The sequence below is a fragment of the Saprolegnia parasitica genome (genome assembly GCF_000151545.1).
Source record: "Saprolegnia parasitica CBS 223.65 unplaced genomic scaffold supercont2.53, whole genome shotgun sequence".
Lineage (NCBI taxonomy): Eukaryota > Oomycota > Saprolegniomycetes > Saprolegniales > Saprolegniaceae > Saprolegnia > Saprolegnia parasitica.
In genome coordinates, this window is record NW_012156447.1 from 90216 (window position 1) to 108065 (window position 17850).

Consider the following 17850-nt stretch of genomic DNA (forward strand, 5'->3'; position numbering starts at 1 on the left):
ATACAGAATGCATGGTGTATATGTATTGTTCAGGATTATGTCGACGGCTTGGCGTCGGGCGGTGGCTGGAACGGGTTGGCGGCGCGTGGGCCGCGCAACGGCTGCGTGCGGACAGGCGCCGTGCCGTCAAAGAGCGTCGCCGCTGCACCTTCGAAGGCCGACTTGGCCATCTGCCCGGCACCGGTTGTTTCCACGACCGCCTCCGAGACGTCGGCCCGCCGGGGCTTGGCGTCGGACTCGTTGGTCAGTCGCTTGGCGCCATCGGCTGCCGCGGCCATCGCGACGCCTTTCCGAGCGAGTTCGTTCTTGGCCTTGGCTTCGTCGGCCATTGCTCCGGGCGCGAGCACGAGCGGCGGGCCTTGCATTTCACCCGGGGCCGCCGCCGCCGCAGGTGGCGCCCGAGCGCGGCGCGCAACATTTGTTGTTGTCGGTGCCGCCAACGGGCCGCGCGGTGCCTTGACTGTTGGAATGACAAGCGGTGGACCTTGGAGGCTCGTTGTCGTCGGCGACGGCGGGGACACCGGCCGCTCGTTACTGGGCTCGGCCAAAACGTCGTCGCCCAAGATGAGCAAGCTCGACTGCCGCCGCACCAAGAGCTTTGTCGCGGGGCCGCGCACAATCGCTTTTGTCGTGCACGCTGCGCGGTGCGTCGCGAGCTCGCGCACCGGCAAGACGGTGTTGCAGTCGGGACAGGACGTGACGCGCAGGTCGCACACCGACCGTTCGTGCTTCTCACGCGCGTGGAGCGGCATGGACGCGCCGCAGCCTAGACGACAAGTGACGCTGCGTTGGACGCATTCGGACTCGAGATGCGACGCCATCTTGGTCCGCAGTACCATCTTGCCGCAAGCACACAAGAGCAATCGACACTGGCTCATCTCGTGGCTGCTGCGCGCCCGGAGCTGGATGTAGATGCCACAGCCAGCGCGACATTGCACCAGGCGGTGCGTGCAGTCGTGCTCGAGATGGTGCGCACGGGCGTCTTGGGGCGTACTGGCGCCGCATTCGCAGACAAACTCGTCGACGGCGGGAGGCGGTGTAGCTAGCTCCGTTGTCAAGGCAGCGGCAACGTCGACTGGATCGGCGGCACGAACCGACGACGTAGCGTCCGACGTTGTCTCTTGCGCCATCACAGGCAGAGCGGCCACCGACGGTCCGGTTACTAGCATGGCGGTACTTGCTCCACGGCTCGGTGCCGGTCGTGGAGACACGACGATAACCTTTGTCAGCGTTGGGAAGGATGCGATCGGCTCTGTCGTGTCGCCTTCGACGAGAGATTTGCGCCTCGGGGCCACCGGCGACTCGAGACTGGTCGTGGGTGGTCCCGCTGCCACCGGTGCCACCGGTTCCGGTACGACGGGTGCCGGTTCCGATGGCAGTGGCGCCGACACCGATGTTTGCACCAGTCGCGTACTTGGCGCGGATGCCAAAACGGGCGGTGCGTCGGCGCTCGCCAGTTGCGCCGACGGGCCATCGGCAACACTGACGGGGAGGAGGCGCGCCGCCTTCTTTTCGCGAAACTTGGCGACGCCGGCAATGCCGACGGCGGCGGCTGCACCCACCGTGACGATCTCGGTGCCAAGGGCCTCGAAGAGTCCGGTGTTGACGAGGAAGATGGACGCAAGGAGCGGCAAGACGCCGACGCGCAAGAAGATGTGGACGGGTTCGGAGACGAGGTACGTCATGGCCAGCCCCGTAAAGAGCGAGCCTAGTCAAATCGCTTGTATCACGCGACGGCCTTTCCAGAAAGAAGGTAGCACGTACCGATCCACATGCTCGCGACGGCGTGGCCGACCGTGAACGAGAACTGGAGGACAAAGTAGGCGGCGAACGCATCAATGCCCGCGCAGACAGCGTACAAGATGTAGTTGACAAACTCGGGGAAGATGGGCTTCTCGAGGCGCTGCGGCGCTTTGCGCAAGAAGAGGTTGTACATGAGGCGCGCGCCGAACCGGAGCTTCTTGAGCTTCTCGCTTTCGTTGAGGTAGCGCTGGCGCTCGTGGAGCGGCATCGCGTCCGCGAGGCGCTTCTCCTTGGCTTCTTCGTAGAGTTCAAACCGCTTCTTCCAGCGCGTGAGGCCGTGAAGGCTACCGAGGACCGCCGCCATTTGTTTCTTGACCTCTTTAGTCTGGAGCTTGCGGGCAACGCGTGACTTGCGGCGGGCGTCTTGGAGTCGCCGCCGCGTCTCGGTCATGTGGTGCTTACTCTTCTGGATCACGACCTACAGGCACACAACATTGAGAGGGGTGAAACCTAGGGCAAGAGCGTACCTGGACTTGGTGGTCCACCGATCGCCGGACCACCTTTTTGTGGGCTTTGAGCGAGCCGTGGCGGGGGATGATCCCGATGCGTTGCGCGGCGCCGCACGCACGTTGGTTCGAAACTTCTGCAGTCGATCACGCAGTTGCTTTTGCACCATGCGCCGCGTCATGACCAACTGTTCGCGCGTGCGCTGCATTTCGTGCTTGGCATGGCGAAGGACCGCGTTGGTGTCGTTGGCAAAACACTCGGCGCACTCGTAGCACTTGCGACACCACGCGAGGATCGATGCGACGCTCGCGAGCTCGTCGACTTCGGCGGTTGACGTCTCTTTCTTTTGGAGCTCGATCGCTTCCTGCAGGAGGTACCCGAGCTTGGAGCGCGTCGACGATGTGATCGCGGTCGGTTCAAACTTGTTGAGGCGACCGTAGACGTCAGTCGTCGGTGACCAAAGTGCCAAGAGCTTGGCGACCGCACTCTCGACGCTCAAGAGGCCGGGGTCAGCGCCAACCGGCGCGTCAACGTGGGTCTCGATCGCCATAGAGAGTACTTTGGGCTTGGCGAACAGAGAAAAGCGGGGCTGCGCTGCAGTCGACAGGTTCTTGGACACGAGCTCGACGGCAATATCGTCGAGCGGGTCGGGCTCGCGCACCTCTCGGTTGTGCAAAATCAAGTAGAGCGACTGCGACACGATGCTGGCAAGCGACGTGAGGTTTCCGTCGCGCTCGAGACGCGCGAGCATCCGCGCATATGCGCCATGCGGCACGGCGTTGAGAAGCCCTTTGAACAGTCGGTGTGAAACCTTTGGTGGTTGTATAGTGTTTTTGTACCTTGGAGATCGATGCAGAGCATATCGTACTGCGAGTACTGCACAGGTTTGCCGTATGCGTCGACTTCGACCTCGACGATGCGGTCGTCGTCTTCGATCTCATACCGCACCGTGTAGTCGTGCATCTTGCCGGCTTTGCGGAAGAGAATGACAAACTAGACGCGTCATGACGACCGGGACACGGACGAAAAGTGAAGTACCGCGAGCGTCACGGGCATCAAACACACGGACGAGACGAGCCCACTCACGATGACGGTGGCGACAGAGGTGTCCATTTGCCGCAGCTTGTACAAGAGCGCGTTGATCAGCATCTGACTCATCGTGACGGTAAAGATGACCATGGCGCGTTGCGGTCTACAGACCACAGTTTACACATCAAACTATTGCAAAGGACATACCGCGTGAACGTTTCGTCGTATCGCAGGATGGTCGAGAGAATCCGGTGTTTGGCTTTCAAGCCGTCCCAGAACCCAGAGAGAAGCGCTTGGGCCTTTGCACGCCGCGTTTTGGCCGCCGCGACTTTTGGTAGCACAAAGAGACTGCGCAAGTCAATGTGTGTGGGCTCGTTCTGCTTGGTCAGCGCATACTTTCGCCGCCTACGTGCATAGGATAAGAACATCGAGATCATATATCGTTCGTACTTGGCGCGGTCGTCGCGGTCCCATTTGAGGCAGAAGAGGAGACTCACGCCGTACAAGATGACCATGACCCCCATCGTGATGACGATACCAATGTTCTGCACGACGTCCTCGACTGTCGTTTGGTGCTCGATCACCGAGAAGAAGTTGTCCTCGACAGCCTGGAACGCCATGTCGACTTGCGTACTAAAGTCTGTCAAGTGGTCGCAGACGCAGAGCATGTAGTTGTCGTCTGGATCGGGCTCCTGCCTGCATCCGGCGGTCGACCACGCGCCCGCCTATATCGATACGAGTCGTTTCCTGTTCCGAGCACAGATCTATATGGTTGACGCACCGTCGTGTCCCAGTATTGACACTTGGGCGTCGGAATGTACTGCGGACAGGTGTACTGCACAGTGTAGTTGGCCGACCCGTTGCACGCCACGAGCTTGTACAGCTGCTGGTCGATATCGCACGTGATGTTAAAGTGCACCGGCGGTCCCGCCGTGCACGATACGTTGCCGCTCGTCGGCGCACCCGGGACCTACGCAAATCGCATGAGCCAGCGAAATGGCAAGGTTGAAGCACAGACAGGGTACTGCGCCAGCTTGCGCATGCGAATCGAGATGCCGCTTGTGAGGTTGGCGACCGCGAGCGGCGTGCTCGAATCGTCACAGAGCAATTTGAGACCAATGATACCCGAGTTGATGTTGGAGCTTGCATTCGCGTATTGATAGACGTTTTGAGCGAGGAACGTGGCATGCGTGTCGACGCCCTGCGCGCACGCCGACGACGCAGGCAAAGTGGTCGGCAGCGTGAACGTTTGCTTGGAGTAGTTGGCCTGGACCTGACTTTCCGAGAGCGGGAGCTCGAGTGTGCCCTCTACAACAACCCATTTTGAGCCAGGAGCAAGACCACATGTTGCGCGTACGTAAGTTGGCAGGGTCGTGTCGCTGAAGCACCATCTTGACGTTTTTCGAGTTCATCTCGACGGGGTCTTCGCCAGGAACGATGCCGTTGAGCATGGCAGACGCCAAGAGGCCGACTGTGGATTGGATCTTGATCGCCTTGGCTGCCGCGTCCGCGGTGCTGTTCGTGGTCTCCGAGAGGCGGCGAGGACCCGATTTGGTCGTGCTCGGTGCGTCCAGAAGATTCGAAATGGACCTACCGACTGCCGTCGTTGCCGCGGTCGAGAGCTGCACCTGCGACGACGCCGAGAGAACGCCAGCGACCAAGTCGAGGGCTTGCGTCTGCTGCGTCGGACTCAAAAGCCCCGAGTTGGCCGTGATCGACTGCACTGCAGAGGTTTGCTGCTCGACAGCCTTGGCGGTTGGCTCAATGCTCGACGTCGCGGACGCCATGGCGGTCAAAAGATTCCCAAGCATGGCTTGCTTTTGGTCATAGTAGCCTTGAGGCGTCGCGCAGTCCGAATCATACCTACACCAACACCCATTGAGTCCAACGGCAGACGACCCGATGCCTTGTACCAAGAGGGTTCGCAGGTGCACGTGGCTGTGCAGTCGATGTTCGTCGCCGGGCACTTCGGAGGGTTGAGGACGCACGCGCCGTGGCCAGAACACACGAGGGCCGCCGACAACGACGGGCACGATTTCAGCACCACCGCGGTCGGCTTTGGTGTGCGCCCGGGTGCCACCGATGCTGTTGGCGCCGGCGTCGTCGTACTTCCGCCGCTACTCGAGCCACTCGACGTCGTCGTCGCCGGCGGTGCATTCAACGTGGATGCGAGCATGCCAACGAGATTGACGACTTGGCCGGGGTCGGTACTCGCAGCGGACGCCACGAGCTGCGAGCTTTGGTCGGACAGTGCCGCCTGTTGGGCCGAGGCCGACCCCGTCGGAGCTGCGACAACGATCTCGGTGTACACCTTGGTTGCATACCCGTACGCATCAGCCACATACGCCACGATCGTGATCGTCGAGTTGACGCCGCCGCCGAGCGGAAAGATGGTAGTGAACGCTGTGCTAAGCGCGTAGTCGCCGAGCGCAATCTCAGTCGCATCCGCCTACAGTCATGGTTGCACTCGTGTTGCATATCTTTTGTAAGTGGGCGTACGGAAGCCGGGCCGACAATGTACTTGAAAGCATATGTTAGCGGCAAGTCGACGTCGACCCAGTTGAGACACGACACGGCAAAGGGCGTCGCGAGCGTCGTGCCCGAGGTTGGCGACGACACGAGCTATGAGAATCCTATTTGAGTCCCACGACCACAACAGTGTTATGTGTACGAGGCCGCTCGTCGGTGGCTCGTTGATTTGAACGCTAATGGTCGCATTGCTTGATTGACCAAACTTGTCTGTGCCGGTGAAGACAAAGACGTAGGTCTTGCCCGCCGTGAGCGTATTGGGCAGCAATAACATCCGTTTCGACGTCTACAGATTCAACGTGAGCGTTCCAATCCGCGTGGCATGGACCATACCCTCGCAAAGCCAAACGCAGTGTCGGCGACCGTCGCATCGCCTTGGACCGACCAGAGAGTGGTCGGGCTCGAATCAATCGCACTTGTGACGGCGCCATTCAGCACGATCTTGACGTCAGGGTTGTACTTGAGCTGCGAAAGCGGCGCCACTGTGGTTTTCGGTGGACTTCCCAGAAGCACCGTGTACGTTGTCGATGCTTGCGCGCTGCGTTGGGTCACAGGGTCATAGACCGTCAACAGAATGCGAATCGTGGTCGTTGGCGGCAGATTGGTTTTGGCAACCGTTGAAGTCGACCCGTTGTTAATCGAGACGTTGCCGCAGCTCACGGCGCCCGTCATCGCATCGAAGCACTGCCACGCATACAGTAGCGTCGTCGAGGAAGAGTCCGGGTCGTTGGACGCTGTGCCGCTGAGCACCAAATCGGCTTGGTTGCCGACAGATCGGAATCCGTTCGAGATGACAGCGACCAAGGCCGACGGGACGACTTGAAGCGTCACGGACGCCGAATTGATCTGCGCTGGGTGGCCGACAACGCCGACGAGCACTTGCACTGTGTACGTGCCATATGCGATCGTCCGTAGCGGCAACCGTAGCTGCCGCGGATTGCGACTCGTCGAATTGACGACCGTCATGACACCGGACGACCCGAGCATGGACCATTGAAAGCTCAGCGCGATGCTCGAGACGTCCGTATTGCCGCACGTTGCGGGTGTCGCAACGCTATTGAGCGCCAGCGTCGACGCCTTTGTCAGCGAAACGGCGCTCGGGCCGTCAATCGACACGACGGGCAACGGCGTACTTGCTTTTGTGACAACAATGGACCCGGACGTTCCGAACGCACCAAAAAAGTTGGTGATCGTCAGCGAAAACGTATATGTACCGCCAGCGATGAGCGTACTCGCCGGTAGCGACACGGTTTGGGCCGTCGTCCCGAGCGCCGAGAGGGTGGCTGCGATGTCTGGCGCGTTGGTGACGGTCCAGACCCACGCCATCGCGCGCCCGCCGCCCCCGGACGACGACCGTCCATCGAGGACGAGATCGTCGCACGACCCGAGGTTTTGCGGTCCCGTGACGCTGACTTTGGGGACGGGTGGGTTGACAGGCGTTTGAATCACAATGTACGACGTCGGCATGGACAGTGTTGACGTCGCGGTCGCCTTGAGCCCCGCGACGACTTGGCACTTGTCGCCCGGCAGCACGGTCGGGGACTGTCCCAGAAGAATACGCACGGTGCTCTTGGACGTCCATCCGCACGTCGGAACGTCGCCATAGAACCCTGTTGTGAAGACGAGCAGCCTTGTGCAGACAAAGCTCGTCGGCGTCGGGAACGACGAGAGGTCCACGTCCCGTGAAAATGTCAAGAGAATGTCAGCTCCCGTGTTGCCAAACTGGGCCGACTGAAGCGCGGGCGGCGGTGTCGTGTCGGACGTCACCAGCAGTGAGACGCCGACGGTAAAGTTCTGAAGCGCCGCGTATTTCGTATCGTTGGTCACGATCGTATGTAAAATGAAGCTACGACATAGACGTGATGGGTCAATCATATGTGCTTTGCATAGGAGACGTACGCTGGGGCCATGCCAATGATGTTGGACTCTTTGGACGCATTGGCGACGACGGTTTGCGGCACGTTCCAGTTGTCTTGCGTAAACACCAAGAGTGGCGGCGTCGTTCGGAGATACGAAACATTGGACGTCATGAAGATGTCGACCTCGTCAAATGGCTTGGACGTCAGCGCAACCGTGTACGAGTCGGGAAACCCGCCTTCGGCGACTGTGAGCTGCACCCGATTGTTGAGCATCGTGCCGCGCAATGCAAACCCAGACGTGTCCTTGTTTACGAGCACGAGCGACGTGTTGGGCAGAGGCACTTGCTGGTAGTAGACATCCGTCGTGTTGATGACCATAGCGCAGTTGACAACGTTGTTGCCATTGTCCATAAAGTCGCGTGTGCTCCGGAGAAGCCATTGGAGCGTCGTGTTTGTCGTCGCGACGAGCGGAGCCGGCACGATGAGACGCGACGTGTCGTTGCATGCAAGCGTAATCGTCACGGGGGCTATCGGCGGGCTGTTGACGGCGACGGTGAAGAGCACCGATGTGCCTTGGTCCATCGCCGTCGCGTTGGCCGAGACGTGGATGCCAGCAATAAACAAATCGATCGCTGCACCGTTGTCGCGTTTGTCTTTGTGGTGGCGACGCGGTTCGTGCTGTGGAGTCCGATGACGTGGACACCACCGTGGGCCGTCGTGGGCTGGACGCTCACCTCGCCCGAGACTGGTAGCGAGAAAATATCGAGCGTAATGTTACTCAGTGACGCGTTGCGCGTCAAGAGCGTTTGGTTGGCCCAGACACTAAGTGCACCCGCCCGCGCAACCAAGTGGAGCGACCATTCGTCGATGTCGCTGGACCGACGCACGACGAGTGCCGAGACGTTGATTGGCACCGTGACCCAAGTCCCCATGACACCATGCTTCGACGGGTCGACGACGAGCAGTGGAGGGTACGCAACCGGTAGCACGGTAATGTTGAGCAGTTGGCTAGTGCTGGCCTTGTCGCGGGGACTCGCCATCGACTGCTGTGCGAGTGCCGTCACGTTGAGCTGGAGCGTGCCAGACCAATACTTGGCGAGCGAGAGTGTCACGAGCGCCCCGGACGGAAGATGTGATAGCGTCGCGTCACGATGCTGCAATGTTACTGCCGCCTCGGTAGGCCACGATGCGACCGAAATCGAAATGTTTTCTGTTGTCGAAAGTACGGTCGCCGTGGCCGTCAGTTGCAGCACGTCCGACTCGCGCAACGTCGTCGCACTCGGTTGCAGTACGAGCGTCGGCACGTGTGCAACCGGGACCACCGTGACGTTCCACGTTTTGACCACAAGTTGCGAGTCATTGTTGAGCGTCTCGGTGTTTTGCACCATCAGCTGCATCGGTAGTAAACCAAAGACACCGCGCACGACTGGCAGCGAGACAGTCGTCACGGGCAGGACATTGGCAGGCAGCGTCGACGGAAATACCACCGGTCCGACCTTTGGCAGCGCCAGTACCGTGCCGTTGATCGAGATGCTGGTCAGTTGGGTGCTGCTCGCGCTCAGCCGGGTGTGCAGCACTTGGGTCGGCACTGCGTACACGGTCGTAGCGTTGATCGTGAAGTTTACCGCGTCGGCTTCGTACACAGCCCATGGACCGAAGCCGGCAATGGGCGGCGGCAGCTGTAGCGTCACGGTCGGCACTTGGGCGACTGGAGTAATACGCACAGCGACGGCAACGACTCGAGACGACTGCGACGTCGTTTGCAGTGAGACACCCGTGGCCTGGTGCAGACTCGCGGTCGTCGCACCGAGTAGCGTTGTCATCGCCCCATACGTGTACGGAGTGGTCCACACTAGATGTGGTGCGAGCACTACGTAGCCGTCAAAGTACTTGCTTGGCACGATACGACTTGAAAGCAAACGTGGCACGTCCGAGCTAATCTCAAGGTCGGACAGGTCCGTCACAGAGACAGTCGGCACGAAAGCGAGCCAAGTCTCGGACCCATTAAACGTGATCGAGCTCTGGAGCGGGTGTGTTGCCGTCGATGGAAGCGTCGCGATACTAAATGCGCTCGAAACGTCAACATTTCCAGATGCATTCCACGCGCTAGAGCCATTGAGAAGGCTGGTTGCGTTGAGTAGACTCGGCGTGTTGAGAGCGTTCTCAACGACCGAAATGCTTGGCACCTGGGACGAGAGCGCATAGGTCCACCCGACCGCCGGGGGGGCTGTGCGGGGGGCAATGACGAGGTTGATCATGGTTTCCACGGACGCCGTCGACACGAGACCGCTTGTGTCTGTCAGTAGCACTGCAACGCTGAACGTGCCGACATAGTTTGGCGCAAGTACAAAGCGCACAGTCGTGGTCGTCGAAGGGACGTCAAATGTCCTGAATGTCCCGTTGACGCGCACGGGGATCGAAGCACGCGACGGAACGCTGCAGGCGATGACAGGCACATACACGGGCAGGGTCATTGTGAGCGTCAATACATCAACGCCATTGGATGGACTCGGTACATCCGAGACGACGTCAAGATAGACCGTCGTCCCGTTGATGATCGTTGGCGACACCTTGAGCAACTGCGGGGGTAGCGCCACGGGTTGCACGTGCACACGGACAGGCGCAATGCCCAGCGCTAATGATGTATCTACACCGGCCAGCGCGACCGTGAAGAAGCCCGCAAAACCCGGTCGACTTCGGACGTGCAGCTGCATAAGTGGTTGTGGCAGCGCGTAGCTGGGGATGCTCGAGTTGCCCCAATCTGTCCTTGTTAGCACGATGCCGTTGGCCACCACCTATAGGTATCGTTTTGTGGTGGCTTGAAGACTTTTGCAAAAAACGTACCGTGCCAAGGTGGTGCTGCTCCAAATCCAATAGCACCAAGTCCGAGACATTCGACGTGACAGGGATCTCGATAAAGTCAGTGGCCCCGCCCTCAACGGACGATGCCACGACCAAGTTGGTGAGATCCAGCGTCGACGCAAAGGCCACGACCGACAAGAAAGACCGATTGCTCGCCGTGAGACCCAACGCGGGCACGACGCTGAACGCATCCAGCGTCACCTACCCCAAGTGATCAATTTTGATGACGGTATAACCGGTACAAAGAGCTTTACCGCAAAGTGGCCATCGTAATAACTCTGAACTGCCAGTGTCATGGTGCCCGACGTCAATGTGCTTGTCGTGTTGATCTGATAGAGCAGCGTCGTGGTATTTACCGATTGAGGCACTTGCAATTGGCCGTTCCAGCTCAAATCCGTCACGAGGAACCGCGGGACGTCGTGGTATTTACCGATTGAGGCACTTGCAATTGGCCGTTCCAGCTCAAATCCGTCACGAGGAACCGCGGGACGCCCACTTGAAGATAGACGACATTGTCGACATCGACATGCGCCATGGACACGACGACGTTGGTCGTGACATTGTTCATGGATGTCGGCACAAAGAGTACCGACGGCGAAGCGAGGAAGAGCGGTAGCATCGGGATGGGGTTGATATGGACAAGTACCCGCGCCGCCGACGTCGCGTTCAGAATGGTCATCGCGGACGCGATCGTCGGGAACGAGTACAGTCGCAGTGTGACGTCGCCGGATGTCGGGAATGTCGTCAAGACAAACGACCCGCGAATGCCACTCGCGCCGCCGTACACGAAGGTTCGGTTCCCAATCTGCGTCGTGGTGGCGTAAAGCATCGACGCGTTTTGAAACGCAACGCGTTGAATGACGGCGAGCGGTGCCTCGAGGACGAGCGTCGCGTTGGCGGTAGCCAATGCCGCTGCCAACACGATCGGCTGGCCTTCCTGCACCTCGATGTACGCTTGCGACAAAGTGAGTGCCGGCGGTGTCAAGTTCAATTCGACGAAAAACGTCGTGTTGGTTGTCGCCGTGCTGTTTGGAAAGAGCACCGATCTCGATTGCGCAACAAGAGTGCAGTTGAAGCGCGGCGTTGTCGCATTGGCAGACCATTCAAGCTCGAGACCCCACGGGGCGATGCGCGGGAGCCACGCGACGGAAAACATGTCCATCGACGAGGCATTGACCGATGTCAGTTTGGTCATGTTGGTCCGCGTGTAGTTTTGGGACACGACGACGCGATGGAGCGTATTCAACGGGCATACGATGGTTGCCGTGAGCAGCTGCGAGTGAAATGGATCGTGCACGTCGAGAGCAAGCACCTTGACGGCGGAGATCGCCTGGACGCTCGAGACGAGGCTGATGGGTGACACCGATACGTTGGGGTAGGCAGCAATGCCGCGCACGACGATAGTTGCGGCCGACGACGAGGCCGTACACTGCGAGGTGACATTTTCGCAGCATGCGTGCAGCATCGAGCTGTTCCAAGCGCTCTCCATACAGCCGAGCGGCGCCTCGAGGATCGAATGGATTGTAAGCACCGAAAAGTTGACCTACAAGACATATGTCAGGACGTTGGCGCCTATTCGGCGACGTACCGGCCCTGCATAGTCCAAGTACGGCGTCAGCACCAGAGAAAAGTTGCGCGCCGCGCCAAACGTGGTTGCCAGTGGACACGCCGTTACATTGGGGCCGACGACGACGCACGGCACCGACGCGTTGGTTGAAGCGTCCGTGATTGCATCAATGCCAAAGCTGGAAAACACCAGGGTCGACTTCGAGACTTCCGTATACCCAAGGGGCTCGACAAGGGCCACTTGAATGCTCATGCGGCTCGAGGTGTTTTGTACCATGGCTGGAACACCCAGCGTGATATTGGGCGTCGAGACGACAGGCACCACCGTCATATTGAGCGATGCGACCGAAATGGCCGAGGTCCCAAACGCGGTGCTCGTTGCTTGAAAGGTCCAGACGATCGGACCCCCGAAGTACCGGAGCGGCGTCACGAGTAGCTCATTCGTGGGGAGTTGCACGTGGTAGGCAGCCGGAGACGCTTGTAGCGTTCGTGTGACATCTTGTAGCGCATGGGATGTTGTCATGAGAACGCTGAGCGCGCCAATGGCGCTGTCTTGATGCTGCAGCTCGGTTTGCAGCTGAATGGACGCCACGTCGGTGGCATACATGCTGTCAACTGACGACACTTGAAGCGACGGCGGAAGAGCACGCAGCCACGTTGCGTTGAGCTGCTGCGCATCGGACGCGCCGTCGGCGCCATTTTGAACGAGCGCAGTAATCGTCAGTAGCACCGAGCCCACATAACCGATGGGTGCTGCTACTTGAAGCGTCGCATCGACGGCCGCCCATGGTCGCATGGAAATGATGCCATAGACGTCAGCCGTAAACCACTCGCCGCTGCGACCAATTGCAGTGATGATCGGCGGGCTGCTCACAACGTGGTATGTCACCAAGGTGCCGGGTGGCGCCGGTGCATAAGCAACCACCGACACGGGCTGCTCGTACGATGCGACGACGGCGTTGGTCGACAATAGTACATGCGGTGCAACGGGCAGCGACTTGACAGTTACGGCAATCGCCACAGGGTACTGCGCGACAAGCGTTTCGACGCCCAGAAAAAGTGTCGTACGCCCGACATAGCTCGAAGCGAACTCGACGGTCAGTTGCGAGAGATTGGCGCATGACATCCCGGAAGCTTGAGCAAACGCCGGCGTCAGTTGGCTGGTGCGCGTGGCGTTGACGACGACCCCGTCGGCCAAGGTGCGCTGGACGTCCGAGGTATACCACTGGAGCGCGCACGACGTAGCATTTGGCAGCGACCTATTCATGTATGAGACCACGAGACATTCTCATGGATGAATGACGTACGAAATCAAGTCAGGCAGCGAGAGCACGAGCGTCCGGTTGACCATGGTAGTAAAGGACAAGGTCTGCACGGGCATCACGGGTACATGCACACTGGGTTGCCACGTCGCAGTCCAGTTGACGCTTTGCGTTGCCAGCATCTGACGGGGGTCCGTGCCAAGACCGAGATCCACCGACGTCGTCATCGAGTGCAGCGTGCAGTCGGCGGTACCGGCTGCCGCTTGGCTCGGTGCATATATCCACTGCAGCGTCGTGTTCAAGTTGAGCGTCCCGATCTGAACCGATCCAAAATATGGCAACCACCGGCCCCCGGAAAATGCGACAATACTACCGGTGCAGGCCAGATACAACTGCGTCGTCTGCGACGTGTCGCCACCGATCGTGACGTGAAGCGTCGCCCGCGAGTAGTTGCCAAAGTCGACGACGCCATCGGTAGCCAAATCAAGTGTCGGTGCGACCGCGACCGGGTGCACGGCCACAAGCATTGTATGCGTGGCTGTTTGGTTCTGGAGTGCGACGACTTGTCCAAACTGGGTGCCGACACCTTCGTATTCGACCAGCCACGTCACCGAGAGCACCCCCGAAAAGTGAACCCGCGGTAGCAGCCCAATATAGTTGCTGTCTAGCAGCGTTGCATTCCCGAGTTCGACTTGCTGGATGTTGTCGTCGAGCGGTGTCACATAGCGCAGCGCTGCGACGCGGTATCGAATGTCGTTGACCGTGCGGTTGGTCGCACTTAGCATCGACCCCAGCGCCATTTGCAGCCACGTATTCTCATTTGTGCTTGCGTTGGCCGTCGTGGGCGGAAGCAAAAAGGACGCTGGGTTGGCCAGCCACTGAAGGTCCTTACGCACACTGAGCGCCGGGCCATGGTCGCAGAGCGCCGATACTTGAAACGGTATGACGCCCGAGAAATTCGAACCGAGAGGAGGCCACGCGACGACCTGGATTGGTTGGCCCATGTTGAGTACCGAGGTGTCTTGGACCGATCGACCGTTTACAAGGTACGCCAATGTAGTGGGCTCGAAATGGACCACTGCTTTTGCGCATTGGAGCGTTAAGGTGATCGTGATGGGTTGATCGTAGGTGCTGGTGTTGGCCGCTTCCATGTGGACGAGGTCGTGCGTGAGCGGCGGCACGCCTGCCACGTTCAATGCCACCCGCACCGGCGCTAGGACGCGTGGTACGACGCTGGCAAATCCGTAGTGAATCTCCATGTCGAGGATAATTGAGCTCGAAGCGTTGATTGGGATGAGCGACAACAGTGGTACCGTTGCGTCGCGAGAAGAATACAACACATACGGATGTGCTGGCCGCGTCCACGTTTCGTTGCCCAATCGTAACCAATCAACGTTGGCCGTCTCGAGTGTGTACTCGTACGACGCCGACGCTATCGCTGCCGTCGCGTACGGCAACGGCAGCTGTGCATTCGTTTGACGCAAGATGGCGGGGGCATCGAGGGTCCAGATTTCACCGCCAAACACGGCCATTGACACAACGCTCGCGGGCACCACGATCGGTGTGTCGCTCGGCTCAAAGTCGATGGCAAAACGGTGAAACACAGAGGCGCGGGATGTCGTATTGGTCGTTGCAATGGCACTAAACACATGAATAAGTCGTCACGCGGGTCAGGGGTTACCGTACCGAATTTCGAGGCAGAAATTGGCTTTTCCGCTAAAGCTACCGAGGGCCATGACGCGGAAGGTCGCCGACCATGTTTGAATCGACTGGTAGAAACTGGTGCCAAATGGGATACCGTACCGGGGCAGCGTCTCGTTTTGGTGCGGCACAAGAACGACATTGGCTGCATTTTGCACAGCTACACTCGGGCTGTCGGTCCACAAGAGCGCCGTCAACATATCCGAGCCGTCCAGAATTGGTGTTGCAATCTGGACCGTGACGTCGGCGATGTCATCCGAGGCAACGACGGCGGGCGACCGCACAGAGTCGATCACCGGTACTTGAGCAACTTGGAGCACGTCGAGTTGTATGGGCTGCATCAGGATGCGTGGGCGGATCGATTCGTCGGCGCCGTGGAACGTAAAATTGAGGGTCACGTTGGTCGAGCCGTACCGGTACGGTAGCACGTACAACTGCATCGCATCGTCGCTCGTGATCTACTTCGGTGTGAGATCCCCGACACATTTCAAACATTTACTACCTCGGACATGGAGTCGTTGAGAGACCACGCAAGCAGCTTGGACGCACGGACCACTGTAGCGCTTTGCGTGGCGTTGAAAAACGTGTCAATGGAAGCATCTCGCACGGTTTTGTTGACGCCATACTGCAGCGACACACCCGTCAAGTTGTACGCTTGTGTCCAATAGGTGCCGATCAACGACGATTGCGTCAGAAGTGCCATCCAGGCCACGCGTGTGTCGAGGTTTTCAAGCGTTGTCAAGGTCCACAGCGGCGCGACTTCGACGAGCGGGACTTGGTTGTAGTGCCACTGCACAGTTTGGTGATACACCCACTCGGCCGTCACGCTGGCGTTGGCCGCCAAGAATGACACGAGGCGAAGTGCCAATGGCACATGACCCGCGAAGTCGGGGGCCATATGCACGGCTACCGAAAGCGACACAAGATGGCGATCCGCGACCGTTCCCGACGGAAGCAATACCACCGGTAGCGTCCACTTCCATGCAGTAGCGCTCGTCACGTTGGCGTAGTGGTACTGCGCCGGGAAGTGCGAGATGGTTTCGAGCGCCACGACTTGAGCAGCGATAAGTGACGAGGCCATGGTCGCATTCAGCACTTCAATCTCGATCGCAAACGCCGTCGTTGTCGACAAGGGCACATTCGTCATAGTGACAACGGCCACGTCACCAAAGGGAACCGATCTATTGCAAAAAACGACACGGGGCACGGGCGGCACAGGCAGCGGCGTCACGTCTACAACGGCAGCGTACGGTACAATGGCAGTACGCTGCCCGCGCTGCAATCCAATGCGAATGTCGAATTGCAACCGGCCCGTAAAGTACGCGGGTGGCTGCACGTGCAAGAGCTGTGTCGGCGGCAGTTTGACAGGATCCAGCGTCGCCGCACTCGCTCGGTTGATTTGTAGCGGTACATCGCGTGGTACAACCATCACCCACAACGTCGTGTTGGACGCGCCCAGATAGGTCAAGTTGAGTGTGGCCGGCTCGCCTTGGAGGCACGCGACTGCCAAGAGCGGTGATTTTACAGTCGTGTACACGATTGGTGAGATATCAGGTTGAAACACGAAGGTGTCGGTCGCAATGGCACGCGCCTGGGAGCCTACCACAGTAGCGTTGGTGGCAACCACTTGAAGTGGAACAGGGATGCCGCTTGGGTCGGCTTCAAACACCGTCATCACAGGTGACGCCGCTCCGACATGGTAGCGTCCGAAACCATTCAATATAGGGACGTAGTCACCTATACGAGGGGGCTGTGTCGCCTCGTACAAGAGCGTGGTTGCATCCACAAGAATGTCCAGATCCAGCGACGACGACGAGGCCACCGGTTCTGCCAAGGCAATCATAGCAGGCTGACCGTACGCAATGACGCTGTGTGGTTGGAATGTCACCGGCAAGGTTAGCGCTGGGAGCGGGGCGACTTCGATGATGCGGATCGTGTACTGAATGACACATTGGATGGGGCGTGCCAAATACCGTGCTTCTGTCACGACCAAGGTCACAGCGGTTCGCCCCGAAAAGTCCAAAGCAGGAGCCAGCGCGACATCGTACACATCCTGCAATGCCTCGATATCGCAAGGCATCCACGCGCCGCTGGCCCACCCTCCGGTAATGCCACGATTCAGATGATCGCACTCGAAGTGGACCGAAGCATTGCCGTGAAGCGTTTCGCCAGCGCTGTTCAAGACATCTTCCACATCGGCCTTCCAATCACGGAAAATCAACTCGTTCTGGTATGCCTCGAGCCACTGGAACGTCCCGGGCAATACCACGGGGTCGGTGTCGGCGTCCCACACCAAGCTCACCGACGCAATGGTCTGCGCCGTCGACCCCACTACGTTGCCAGACGTCGCCGTGTACTGAAGAGTCATATTGCCAGAGAAGCCCGGCGCGACTCGCAAAAAGACCGTGCCAGAGAACCATGTCGCCCAAGACGTCCGCCCGGTGCCGTCTTGCAGTACGTACGAGCAGCCATCCTCGGCCGCATTGACGAGTCTGTCAAACATGTACACCATCGACACGGCGTCGCAGTACGCCGACGGGAGCGACAGCGTGATCGAAAACGTCTCGGAACCAACCGGTAGCGAACACGACACGTCAAACAAAGCCGCGTAGCCCGACGCAATGCTCGAGCTCGGTCCAGATACGACCAACACCGGCTCTTGTGCTACGCCCACGACGTCCAATACGTACTGAAGCGTGACGACCAGCGGCTGCAGCGTCGACTGCGTCACTAGTGCCTGGACCGAAAAGAGGACCGAGCCGACCACGTACGGCTGGAGCACGAGTGACGGC

At 59.3% G+C, this 17850-nt stretch overlaps 1 protein-coding gene across 1 annotated transcript; it reads right to left on the reverse strand.

The window, feature by feature from the left end:
* Positions 1 to 35: 35 nt before the first annotated feature.
* Positions 36 to 17831, reverse strand: SPRG_22259 (hypothetical protein; the record flags this gene model as incomplete). Its single annotated transcript, XM_012349434.1, has 27 exons — positions 36 to 1708; positions 1765 to 2221; positions 2271 to 2303; positions 2372 to 3039; positions 3090 to 3243; positions 3289 to 3442; positions 3487 to 3684; positions 3730 to 4004; positions 4061 to 4249; positions 4298 to 4587; positions 4637 to 5142; positions 5193 to 5728; positions 5779 to 5901; positions 5951 to 6094; positions 6142 to 7654; positions 7708 to 8345; positions 8402 to 10462; positions 10512 to 10730; positions 10784 to 10858; positions 10960 to 12072; positions 12118 to 13354; positions 13403 to 14610; positions 14752 to 14998; positions 15044 to 15516; positions 15561 to 16657; positions 16802 to 17688; positions 17749 to 17831. Coding segments are annotated over 27 exons (16251 nt in total), but the record flags the coding sequence as incomplete, so codon positions are not given.
* Between the last annotated feature and the right edge of the window lie 19 nt (positions 17832 to 17850).